The following is a 12,430-nucleotide window of genomic DNA, read 5'->3' as shown; positions in this document are numbered from 1 at the left end:
ACTTTTTCACATATTATTTCCTTACAGCTAGACAATAAACTCCACATAGGTATTTTTTTTTTTTTTGGGGGTACTGGGGATGGAACCCAGAGGCATTCGACTTCCGAGCTACACCCCCAGCCTTATTTTTTTTTTTTTTGTGGGTATGGGGATGGAACCCAGGGGCATTTGACCTCCGAGTTACACCTCCTGCCCTATTTTTTTATTCTTTATTTTGAAACAGGGTCTTACTATGTTGCGGAGGGCCTTACTAAGTAGCTGAGGCTGTCTGCAAACCACGATCCTCCAGTCTCAGCCTCCCGAATGCTGGCAGCCTTTCCTTCCTTCCTTCTTTCCTTCCTTAATTTTTTGGTGGTACTGGGGTTCCTGGAAACCCTCTACATCTGGGCTACACTCCCAGACCAGCTGGGATTATCAGCTGCGCCCTTACACCTGGCTGGTTACTGCTTTTAATATATCTTCATATAACCTGGCTGCAGAAAGGCAGATGGAGCTAGGTCCGAGGCACAAGGATCAAAAGTTTGAAAAAAGGTAGAATAGGATGCATTACAATCCATCCTAAATAGACCATTTCAAAACTGAAAAGGGATAGGGATGAGCTAGGCATGGTGGCACATGTCTGAATGAGGCCGGAAGAGGACAATCACAGGTTCCAGGCCAGCCTTAACAACTCTGCGAGGCCCTTAGCAACTTAGGGAGGCCATTTCAAAATAAAGAAATAAAATAGGGCGGGGAGTGGAGCTCGGAGACAGAATGCCCTGGGTTCCATCCCCAGCCCCCCAACAATAAACACAGGGGGGCCAGGTGTGGTGGTGCCTGCTTGCAATCCCCCCAAATGCTGATTTGGGAGGCTGCGACAGGAGGATCATGGTTTATGAAAACCCTCAGTACTTAGGCCCTTTGCAACTCAGTGTGACCGTGTTTCAAAATAAAGAATTAAAAAAAAAAAGGCTGGGGGTATAGCTTGGAGGTAGAATGCCTCTGGGTTTCATCTGCAGTACAGCAAAACAAACAAAAACAAAAAAAGGGCAGAAGTGTGGCTTTCAGGCCTTGAGTTCCACCCCCAGTGTGTGTGGGGAGAGTGCAGATGGTCAGGATGTATGAAGTTCCTGGGCTAAATCAGGAGAGCAAGCCACAAACATCCGGAGGAGGAGGAGGAGGAATTGAAAATTTATTTGGAAGGCTTCTGTTGAAGGAGGAAAAGAATGAGTCACATACTGAAAGCAAGACTCCTGTAGTTTAGAAGGTGCCCCCCCGCCCCTTGCACTGGGGATTTCTCCAGGACAGCTGTCTTCTGGACCTCATTTATTTTCCTTGAAGCATATTCATTTGAGAAGGCAATCAAACTTGGGGAAATACCATGATCAATTCTCCTAATCAAAGTCGGGCAAAATGAGCAAAAGTGGTTTCAATTCAGTTTACTACTGGTGGCTGCTGTACACTGGTGGTGGGGAGGGACACCGGTGTGTGTTTGTTTCTCCTTTTTCATTTGTCTATTAGGTTCAGGGGCAGCTTTTTAGCTGTGTTAAGTGGCAGGATTCCAAGGACGCAGGCTGGTGCATCATGAAAACAAAGTCACTCTGCCTCCTGCTGGCCACGAGCAGAAAGACCTGCAATGTTCTTGGCTTATTACTAAGAGGTTACATTTCTCCTTCATAAACATGAACTTGTAAAGGAATGGAAAACTGAAGGGAAAAGGAAGACTAGGCTTCCTTTTTTTTTTTTTTTTTTTTTTTTTTTGCTGATCCTAGATTAAACTGTAGATGTCAATAAGCCATTTTTTTTGTGTTTTTTTTTTTTTTTTGCGGGTCTGGGGATGGAATCCAGGGCCAATCGACCTCTGAGCTACACCCCACCCTGCCTTATTATTCTTTACTTTGAAACAGGGTCTCACTAAGCTGTGGAGGGCCTCACTAAGTAGCCGAGGCTGGCCGTGAACCGTGATCCTCTGGTCTCGGCCTCCCCAATGCTGGGATTACAAGCGAGCGCCACCGCGCCCGGCTTCAATAAGCCACTTTGATCAGATACCTCACATCCCTTGTTTTCTGAGCCACAACCCGAGGTTGATGCATCTCTGCATTAGCTGCAGAAACACAGGGATCGGGGGTTTTCGTACACTGATGTTCCTGCTCCTCCTCTCTGAGTGATAAAAACAGGGAGTCCAACCATATCCCATGTTAGAAACTCAGGGCCACTTTCCAGCTTCTCCCCTGAATGGTGTCCTGTATTATTTTCTTCCCTCTCCCAAACCCCAATAAAACACACCAACTGCTTCAGAGTATTTCAGGTTTGGGTTTTTCCGTGGGTCTTTTTTGTTGTTGTTGGTTTTTTATTTCAAATACTGAAAAAGCCCCCTGGGCTCTGTGGGTTCCCACCTCGTGGCTCCTTCCCACACCTCCCTCACTGCCCTTCTCCCCAAAGTAAATCTGTTTCTTTACGTGAACAATTACCATCGAGTTCCCAGCTTGCTCTGCAGAATCAGAGGTGCCTTCTGCGTCTGCTGTAGGTAGACCAGCAGTCGCTCTTACCTGCCACCAGGTCTCCGGCCACAGCCCTTATCTAGCCTCCTTCACCAGCCTCACACCCACCCACACCAGCCCCAAGGCAAGAGGGGGACAGTTAGGAATGGTTCTGTCAGCTCCAAACCCAAATCCATGTTCACCCAAATCTCCCACCCCACCCTCTCCACCCCACCCATGGGGTTCACTGAGATTTCTCCCAACAGTTACTTGGAAAAAAGGTAAAACAAAATAGGTTCAAGGTCTTGGTGCTCGGCCCACGGGGCTCCATGCGCTGGGACACCAACGGGCAGGGGCTTCTGCCTCTCCAGCCCGCACCTGAGCCACCTCCTGACCCCTGGCTGTAAATGCAAGGAGGGGCAGGAGCCAGCACAGGACCCAGGGGCAGCGTCTCGGGATCTGGCGGAGCCCCGGGCAGCATCACTCAACTTGGCCACTGCGGACGAACACAAGAAGAAAAAAAACACTGTCAAGTAACGGGAAAACCTTGACTTCCATCCCAGCCTCGACCCGCACATCCTCCACTCAGTCGTTAGGCTACCTGACACGGGCCTCCGTCTTAGCCATAGGAGGCTGCAGAAAGTAAAAACCGAGAATTTCCATCATCTCCTAGCCACAGACAGAATGTTTCCTGCCTGATAGGGGTACTCATGGAAAACAAACACCAAAAAACAGTTCTTTAGACAAGATCAAATAACGGGGGGAGCGTGCAGTGGCCTGGCCGCAGCGCTCCGTACCGTGGGGCCGGCGCGGCAGGGTGGGGCCGTGGGGCCAGCGCCAGCCCGTGCACCTGTTGTCCCAAGTGGATCCAGTAATCTAGGTTTGCTCAAGAGCAATGCGCACTTGGATCTGAAACGACCTCTCCTCCATGAAAGGGAAGCTATGGACTTCATGCTACGCAGACAGGCGACAAACACAGATGGAGTCCGCTGCTTAGAGTTCCTAGTCATGAAGAGGACCAAGGTGAGAGAGGGTCAGATTAACAGAGGGTGTGTGTGTGTGTGTGTGTGTGTGTGTGTGTGTGTGTGTGTGTCTGCACACGCATGTTCCTAGGGGCATTTTACCTCTGAACCAGCCCTATTTTTTTTATTGTTTATATTGAAACAGGATCTCACTAGGTCCTCGAACCTACTATCTTCCTGTCTCAGTCTCCTAAGCACTAGGGTTACACGCACCCGGCTGAGACTAACAATTTATCTGATTCTTCTAGTCTCTCTACTTCTTCTCAGAAACCAGACTCATGGTAAACATCAGTCTTGAGGACTCAAACTGGCTGATAGAGCAGGCAGCTCAGACAGAAAAGAAAAAAAAGTACAGAATTCGAGAAGATCGGAGATGAAGAAAACGTACAAAATTATATATATATTTATATATATAATAACATGACATATCTATGTACAACATGGCCGGGACAGCTGAGGAAACGATACAGTGATGTTCGGCATTCCTCTGCCCACGTGGACTTCAGATCGAGGACGACAGCATGAGGAAATGGAGCAGGAAACACACACAGTCTATACAATTACAGGGGCGGTCGAGGAGTCGGGGCGGGGACCCAGGGTCCTGCTCTCTCCACCCTGCCTCCACCTCCGCTCCATGTGCACGGCGAGCGGGGACTGGAGGCGGTTCCGGGCCTCGCCCACAGGCACCGCACTCCCCGCCATTCGCCACGGGCCCCATGGTTGGCATATTCGTGAGCAGCAAGGGCCGGAGCAGATGACAAGCTTGCTCTCTGGAACAGTTAGCTCTCCCCCTGGCCTCTCGTCAGAACTGGTAGGCTGCATTCAGTAAGACTGAGGCCGGGCTGGGAATAACCAGCGAAGACGCTGCCGCACAGCCCCTTTCTTTGCCCTGCTCAAGAGTCAGCGACGCTGCCGCTCCTTATCGCACAGGGCTGGGTCAGTGAGCTCTGGGAGGGCAGAGCTCTGTCCCCCAGCCTTGAGCACGGTCCCCGGATTCCTCCAGGATGAACCTGCGGCTCTAGCCCATGGAACACTAAGCCTCCGGGCAGTCTATCCCTCTCTCCCTCTCCCTAACGATCCAGCTGGCATCCAAACGCATCTGGAGCACGGGTCTCCACACGAGGACTGGGCAGGTTTCCTCGGCCCGTCAGCTCAGCGGCCAGAGCAGCTTGGGAGCAGCAAAAGGCCAGATGCAGGGGGAACAGGGTGGGGTCGGAGGCAAGAATCTTCACAGGCCGCTTCTTAAGGGTTTCCCCCTGATCCTCACTCAAGACCGTGATGCCTATAACGTTCTGTTGCCTGACTTTCTAACTCTCAAATCTCAAACTCCTTTTTCCTTGATGTAGCCTCAAATGGTTCCCTCTGCAGGACTTTCAGCCGGGTACAGAGCAGAGGCCCAGCCACAGGCCTTCCCCACTCTCACTTGGACAACGAGTAGCATAAGGCTTTTCTTGTGACAGGTATAAAATTTTAGAATCCGAGTCAATCTTACACATAGTTAACTCTACATCACAGATGAGGAAACAGAGTCCCAGGGAGGCTAAACAACGTGACCAGGGCTGTGCCCCAGTGCTGCCAACGCTGATGGAACCAGAACAAACCCTGACTCCTAAACCAGTGCTCAGATTCACTACCTCACAAAACATCATCTTGTAAAAGTATCAAAAGCATCATGCTGGAAGAGAGAGAGAAGATGCCCGTTTTCCATGAACAACGTTCATCAGCGTTCACATAATTTGCAAGCCAGGGCAAACTGTAAGAGACACTCAATGAAGGAGGGTCACTGGGCACTGGAGTCCCAGGCGAGCAACTCTGTTTTCTTTTTTGAGGGTCTCTAAACTTCCCATAATGGAAACATGAAGCCATAGAAGCCTAAGGGACAAAACACTTAGAAGCACAGAAAACATGTCTCACTCACTCTACCTTTCCCAACTATACCAGGTTAGCCTTGGGCTGTTAAACTTGCCAAACCCAATTTTGGGACATTTTCCTCCAAAAAAAAAAAAAAAAAAAAAAGAAATTCTCTCCAGTTTCTCCCAAAAGAAAAAGTGTAGAGTAAAGCAGTGTCCAATTCTAGTCTCTCCTATTTCCGGGCCCTTCCCTGGGCCTAGAGTGAGCATGTAGAAGTCACTTGACCAGAGATGGACTCAGAGCCCCTCTTCACCCACTTTCCCTTCTCAGCAGCCCCGGCAGAGCCACAGTCTTGTCTGGCTAGCCAGCTGAGAAGCCCTGACCAGTGCCCACGCCATCCCTGCCTGCCATGTATAAAGTCCAGTGGGTGAGGAGGGGACGCGAGGGGCCCAGGTTACCCCGCGAGCTTGCTGGTGACGAGCGAGGACTTTCTCTGGGGCAGATCCTGCGGGGTGGGGATGTGGTCACCGGTCACCAGGTTCTTGTCTGCTCCTGCGCTTGGCAGCTGCTTATTCTTCATCTTGGCTTTGGCCATGTTGTAGTCTCCTGAGTCAAAGTACTTTTGCTGAGAGACAAAAGGGAGTTTAGGTGAGTGAGGTCTGGCGTTCCTCAAAACCTTGCTAGATCCGCATCTCACATCTGTTTTAAACTCGCATTCAGGAGCTCTTCCTCATACATACACAGCTTATTTATTTTTGTACTGGGTACTGAACCCAGGTACATTCTACCTCTGAGCTACACCCCAAGCCCTATTTTATTTATTTACTTCTTTGTGGTAGTAGGGATTGAATCCATGGGCATTCTACCTCCGGGCTACACTTCCAGCCGTATTTTTATTTTGTATTAGTTTTTATTTTTATTTATTTATTTTTCTGGTGGTACTGGGGGTAGAACCCATAGGCTTTCTACCTCCGGGCTATACTCCCAGACCTATTTTATATTTTATTTGGAAACAGGGTCTCACTAAGTTGCTGAGAGCCTCACTAAGTAGCTGAGGCTGGCTTCGAACCCGTGTGATCCTCCTGGCTCAGCCTCCCAAGCGCGGGGATTACAAGCGTGCGCCACCACGCCCAGCTCGTATTTTTATTTTTAAACAGGGTCTTGTGAGATTGATGAGAGTCTCACTACTTGCTGAGGCTGTCCGCAAACCCACGATCCTCCTGTCTCAGCCTCCAAAATACTGGGATTACAAGCATGTGCCACCACGCGCTTTTATTTTTTTTAAAAAACAAGGTCTCACTAGCTCTTTGAGAGTTTTGTTACTTTCTGAGTCTGCCCTTGTATCTGTGATTCTCCTGACTCAGCGTCCCGAGTACTGGGATTACAGGTGTGTGCCATCATGCCAGGCTCAGTGTAATATTAATTACATACACTTATGTCTTTCCTCAGTGTGTTCTGACTTTTTCATCTACATAAGCTGCTTCCCAGCAAGAGTACATACTTTTAGTCAAGGGACAGCACCTACATCCTTTGACCTTAGTACAGGATGTTTTATCAAAATTACTGCAAGCCGGGCATGGTGGCCATGCTTGCAATCCCAGTACTTGGGAGGCTGAGACAGGAGGATCGCACAGGTTCAAAGCCAACCGCAGCTTCTTAGTGAGGCTCTCAGCAACTTAGTGAGACCCTGTTTCCAAACAAAATATAAAATAGGTCTGGGAGTATAGCCCAGAGGTAGGCCCCCGGGTTCCATCCCCAGTACCCCTCTCCCTCCCCCCAAAAAAGAATAAAAAATTGAGCTGGGGGGTGTAGCTTGGAGGTAGAATGTCCCTGGGTTCAATGTCCAGCACAAAAAAATAAAAAAATAAAAAAATAAAAAAGCCAGGCGTGGTGGCACACACTTGTAATCCCAGCATTCAGGAGGCTGAGACCGTAGGATCACAGTTCGCGGGCAGCCTCAGCTACTTAGTGAGGCCCTCTGCAACTCAGTGAGACCCTGTTTCAAAATAAAGAATAAAAAATAGGGCAGGGGGTGTAGCTCAGAGGTCAAATGCCCCTGGGTTCCATCCCCAAACCCACAAAAAAAAAGAAGAAAAAAAAAATAAAGAAAAAAATGACTTCATTCCTAAAGGCTTACTGAAAAGCTTACTAGTTACAGATCAAAAGTATGGTGTTGGGGAAACAATGAATAAGATAATGGAGAGGGGGCAATGCGGGGTGTCCCGGCAATCGGCGGATCAGTGTCAAGCCAACATCATCAAACATTATTCTCTCAAACCAGGAATAGAAACCCCGGGCTGTTCCTGAGGATCATGTGCTTCCCTCAGACTCCCACCACGCCCACAAACGTTCCGGCGGGGCCTGCCTGCCTACGCCTGCCTTGCCACTGCCAGCAAACTGCAGATCAGCATCGCATTATCTTCCCTGACTAAGGCTCAGCAACTGGGACTTGCCGCGGGGATCTGCTTTAGTTGTTTTTGTCTCCATTGCGTCCACCCAGAGGAGCTTGTTCAAGTTTAATGCCTTAAGGTGACTCTAGGGGCTGAGAAACCCGATCAGGAGGCAGACTTCCCTGGGTGAGGAGGACCACTCTGGACAGGAGAAACAAGTCCCATGAGGTCGTAGAGTTGATGTCTGGTGCTAACCTCAAGGACTCAAGAAACCTACTATTCAGGCCAGGCGTGGTGGCGCACGCTTGTAATCCCCGTGCTTGGGAGGCTGAGACAGGAGGATCGCACAGGTTCGAAGCCAGCCTCAGCTACTTAGTGAGGCTCTCAGCAACTTAGTGAGACCCTGTTTCCAAATAAAGTAGAAAAAGGGTCTAGGAGTATAGCCTGGAGGTAGAAAGCCTCTGAGTTCCACCCCCAGTACCACCAAAACAAAAACAAACAAAAAAAACAAAAAAACCCCCAGAAACCTACTATTCATTTCAAGTTGAGGATTTCTTTTTCTTTTTCTTTTTTTTTGCAGGTCTGGGGATGGAACCCAGAGGTATTCAACCACCAAGCTACACCCCCTGCCCAATTTTTTTTTTTTTTTGGCGGGTCTGGGGATAGAACTCAGGGGCATTTGACCTCTGAGCTACACCCCCCTGCTCTATTTTTTATTCTTTATTTTGAAACCGGGTCTCACTGAGTTACAGAGGGCCTCACTAAGTAGCCAAGGCTGTCTGCGAACCGTGATCCTCCAGGTCTCAGCCTCCCGAATGCTGGGATGATAAGCGTGCGCCACCACGCCTAGCCAAGTTGAGGATTTCTGTAGAAAAAAATGGCTTGATCTTCTTTTAAAACAATGCACTTCAAAATTTATCTCAAATCCTCAAAAAGCACTGTCTCTTAATGCCTATAAGCAAACAGGTAAATGCCTGGGGGCAACGTGCATTTGTGGTCTCAACATCCTTCCCTCATCCCCCTCCCTACCATGCAGCCCACACCCTTCCATTAAGCCTTCATTTCCTATATGGGGGATCAGAAGGGACCTGATGCCACAGTAGGGAGTTATAATAATTTATTTTGCTCTCTTGAAGTTTCCAACTCCTATCACTATATTCAACAAGACTTTCAGAATAATAACCAACAGAACCTCTACTGTAGACCCCTTTTGTCTGCAAAGCGGGTAAGAGATGCTCCGTACCCCTTTCTGGAGTCTCTTCATGAGGAAGTCCGAGCCTCCCGGCTTTTGTCCTAGGCTTGGGTATTTGGCCTTTAGCTTTGCTTCCTCAGCTCTCTCAGGAAGAATACCTTCTTTCTCCTGTGTGTCCTGAAGGAAACAAATGGGCCAAACAAAGTTAAAGTCTGAGAAACAACCACTCTTCCATCCCCAGGGAAGTACTGGGGACTGAACTCAAGGGCATTACATCCCTGGCCCAGTGTTTGTTTTTTTCCCTACTACTGCAGATGAAGCCCAGGGGCATTCTACCTCCAAGCTACACACTCAGCCTTTTTTTTTTTTTTTTCTTCTAATTCTTTATTTTGAAATAGGGGCTGGGCATGGTGGCGTGTGCTTGTAATCCCAGCATTTGGGAGGCTGAGACAGGAGGATCGCAGTTTGCAGACAGCCTCAGCTACTACTTAGTGAAGCCCTTTGCAACTCAATGAGACCCTGTTTCCAAACAATGGAAAAAAAAAAAAAAAGGATGTGTAGGGGGTGTATCTCGGAGGTAGAATGCCACTGGGTTCCATCCCCAGTACTGGAGAAAAAAAAAAAAAGAAAAAAAAAGAAAAAAAAGAAAAAGGGTCTCACAAAGTAGCTCAGTGCTGGTAGTGAATCGTGATCCTCCTGTGTCAGCCTCCCAAATGCTGGGATTACAAGTGTGCGCCACCATGCTCGGCTTATTTATTTATTTATTTTAATTTTGAGACAGGGTCTTACCAAGTTACTGAGAGCCTCACCAAGTTGCTGAGGCTGGCTTTGAACCTGGGATCCTCCTGTCTCAGCCTTTCAAGTACTAGGATTACAAGCATGTGCCACCTCGCCTGGCTACAATGGGCTCTAATATCTGATAACCCTGTATTATCAACTCTTTTCTTGGTGATCCACGTAGGTATAAACATGCTATCTTTACTATGCTCTTCCAGCTAGACCTTTGCTCAAACCCCCCAAGTTCAAGCCAATTATACTGTAAGAAGAAAAAGACAATCTGCTTCTTACACTACACCCAAGGAACCACCCCAGTGACCTCTGAGTTTTGTGCTAAAGGTAATACCTAAACATAATACTTGAATCACAGATGGGTCATGGCTCACTAGAGAAAACAGCTAGCCACGGCTTCTGGTGACACAAGGCGAGTAGGAGATTAACTGAGAAATCAAAGGGGTTAAGTCTTCTGATATGTTCATTCTTACTCTAAGACAGGCATTTGGTAAATCTCCCTGTGGAGGAGGCTAGCTATGTGGCCTTCTCCAAAGATGCCCACCTGAGCATGGCTTCTATTGTATTTCTACAAAAAGTTAAGTAGGAAAGTGATAGTTAAACAGAGATGGAAACAACACTTTCTTTTAACCCTAATAAACAGTGGGTTCACTAGTATTTACCCACCAGATTTCACACACACACACACACACACACACACACACACACACACACACACACACCCACACCAAATCAATGCCTATGCTAGTAGGGACAGTGATGAAAGTTTGGGAAAAGGCCAAAAGCTTAACTGCTTCACAGGAGCGCTCGCTGCTGTCACCACTCTTGCTTTTGTGGGCCCTACTGCTTTTATTAAGGGAAAAGGGCCCTGGGAATTGAGCCCAGGGGCATTCTACCTTCAAGCTACACCCCTTTGGCCTTTATATTTTATGTTGAAACAGGGCTTGCTAAATTATTGAGGCTAGCGTCCGAACTGTGATCCTCCTGTCTCAGCCTCCCAAGTACTGGGGTTACAGGTAAGTGCTACCGTGTCCAGCGCTTGCTGCTCTTCAGTTTCTTTTTAAAAGGATCTGAGGTCAAGGTGTGGTTTTTAAAATAGATTTTCCCTTGAAAATCGGTATAGATATATTAACAAGTGTATTTCACGAATCCTTGCATCTAGTACTAAACATTATGAATCAAATATAAACCCCAAGCAGGGGTTAATTGGTGTTTATATTTTCATCACAGAATCGAGAAGAGACTAAGTCCACTGCCTTGGAAGTCTGGGAGAACAGGGTGGTGTCTTTCTCGTCATGACTCTGTCAGCATCTCCATTATGATGTTTGGATCTCTAAGTCCTTTACACTGAAGGTGAACAGCAGACCACCCCAACTATCAAAACGCGTCTCGAGAAAGTTGCCCACCTAAACTAATCGAGGTAATAATTACTCCCCCCCCCCTCAGTGCTGGTCCTTTTACAGTGTCTTTACTTAAACCTGCTTCTTTTTGCGGATGGAGGATGCAGGCCTCAACCTGGCAGTTGAGTCATTTACCTCTACGAAACAAACCAGGACCACCAGCCAGCCCCCTTTTCATTCACCTAGTCTTTCCAAACACCCGCCCCACGCCCGAGCTCAGCCAATTAGCGCATAGCTTCCACGATTTGAGCAGAAGGCCGTCGACCAATCAGGAAGGGCGAGCCACTGACTGACAACCGGCCCAACTAATTAGCGTCAAAGCTGCAGGCCGCGGTGAAGCTCTCCCTGCGTGACGCAAGAAGCGGCCAACCCCAGCGGAGCCTGAGACCATGGCGACCAATCCGCACCGGCGGAGGGCCGTCTCCCGCCCCCTCACGGTCGCCCCCCGCCCGCCCCCCCTCCATTTCACCTGCTTCTCCTCGCCGGTCTCCTCCGCAGGGTTCTCTTCTTCTTGTTTCTGGGACATGGCGGGGCCGGGACAGTGGAGTGTAAGGGGACCCGGGAAATCAACCGGAGAAGGGAAGGGGGAGGGGAAACGGGGACAACCTGCGCTGCTGCTTCGGCTCCTGTCACTATGGTTGCTCAGTCAAAATGGCGGCCCACGCCCGTGACGTTATCACCGCCCCTTCCCTTGGGAGCCAATGAAGAGCGTCTAGATGGGGCAATGACGTAACGGTCCACCAATAGTCGCTGCCTAAAGGTGGGTTCTACAGCGGCGACGGGCAAGCTCGAGCACCAACCCGGAAAGAGATTGAGCCACAAGGCCCAATCGGAAGCCTGTGGAGATCTTGGGGGCGGGGCTGCTATTTTGGCATTTTTGTCTTTTGGGTAGCTCAGATTTCTTTCAGCCTCAGCGCCCAGCGATCTGTAGGCTGCAGAGCGTCACCCAGTATTCTCAGGGAGAAAGAATTAGGCTCTGCGCAGTGTTAACAGGAAATTTCGATCTCCAGAAATAAAATTTGGCGGTAAAAATGGACGTTAAAGTGGTCCTTAATAGTTTTCCGATGCGTCAGTATGTGGAATTGAGACTTAAGTCCTACTGTCCCATCGTCTATTAACGTCCAATAATATAACCCTTCTGTAGGCTTGATAGTTGTTAGAGGTCGTCCCATTGGGACTAAGCTCCTCGAAACAGGGAGCAGAATTCTACAAGGTACATTAAACATTTAGTTCAAGGAAGGCCTGCTGCTTGGGAGGCTGAGACTGGGGGATCACAAATTCGAGGCCAGCTGGGACAATTTAGTAAGACTGTCCAAAATTAAAATGA

The 12,430-nt window shown here is 48.7% G+C and overlaps 1 protein-coding gene across 1 annotated transcript; it reads right to left on the bottom strand.

Moving 5' to 3' along the window:
• Nucleotides 1-5,786: 5,786 nt before the first annotated feature.
• ENSA (endosulfine alpha) lies at nt 5,787-11,629 on the bottom strand (the record flags this gene model as incomplete). The annotated part of the gene is made up of 3 exons (XM_080693093.1): nt 5,787-5,957; nt 8,966-9,091; nt 11,573-11,629. 3 exons carry the CDS (start codon nt 11,627-11,629, stop codon nt 5,787-5,789), a joined length of 354 nt encoding a protein of 117 aa, XP_080549219.1.
• Between the last annotated feature and the right edge of the window lie 801 nt (nt 11,630-12,430).

Source organism: Muscardinus avellanarius, assembly GCF_963383645.1.
Source record: "Muscardinus avellanarius genome assembly, chromosome: 3".
In the NCBI taxonomy this organism is placed as follows: Eukaryota; Metazoa; Chordata; class Mammalia; order Rodentia; family Gliridae; genus Muscardinus; species Muscardinus avellanarius.
Note: the sequence above shows the minus strand (reverse complement) of the source record. Positions and strands in the feature narration are given on the sequence as shown.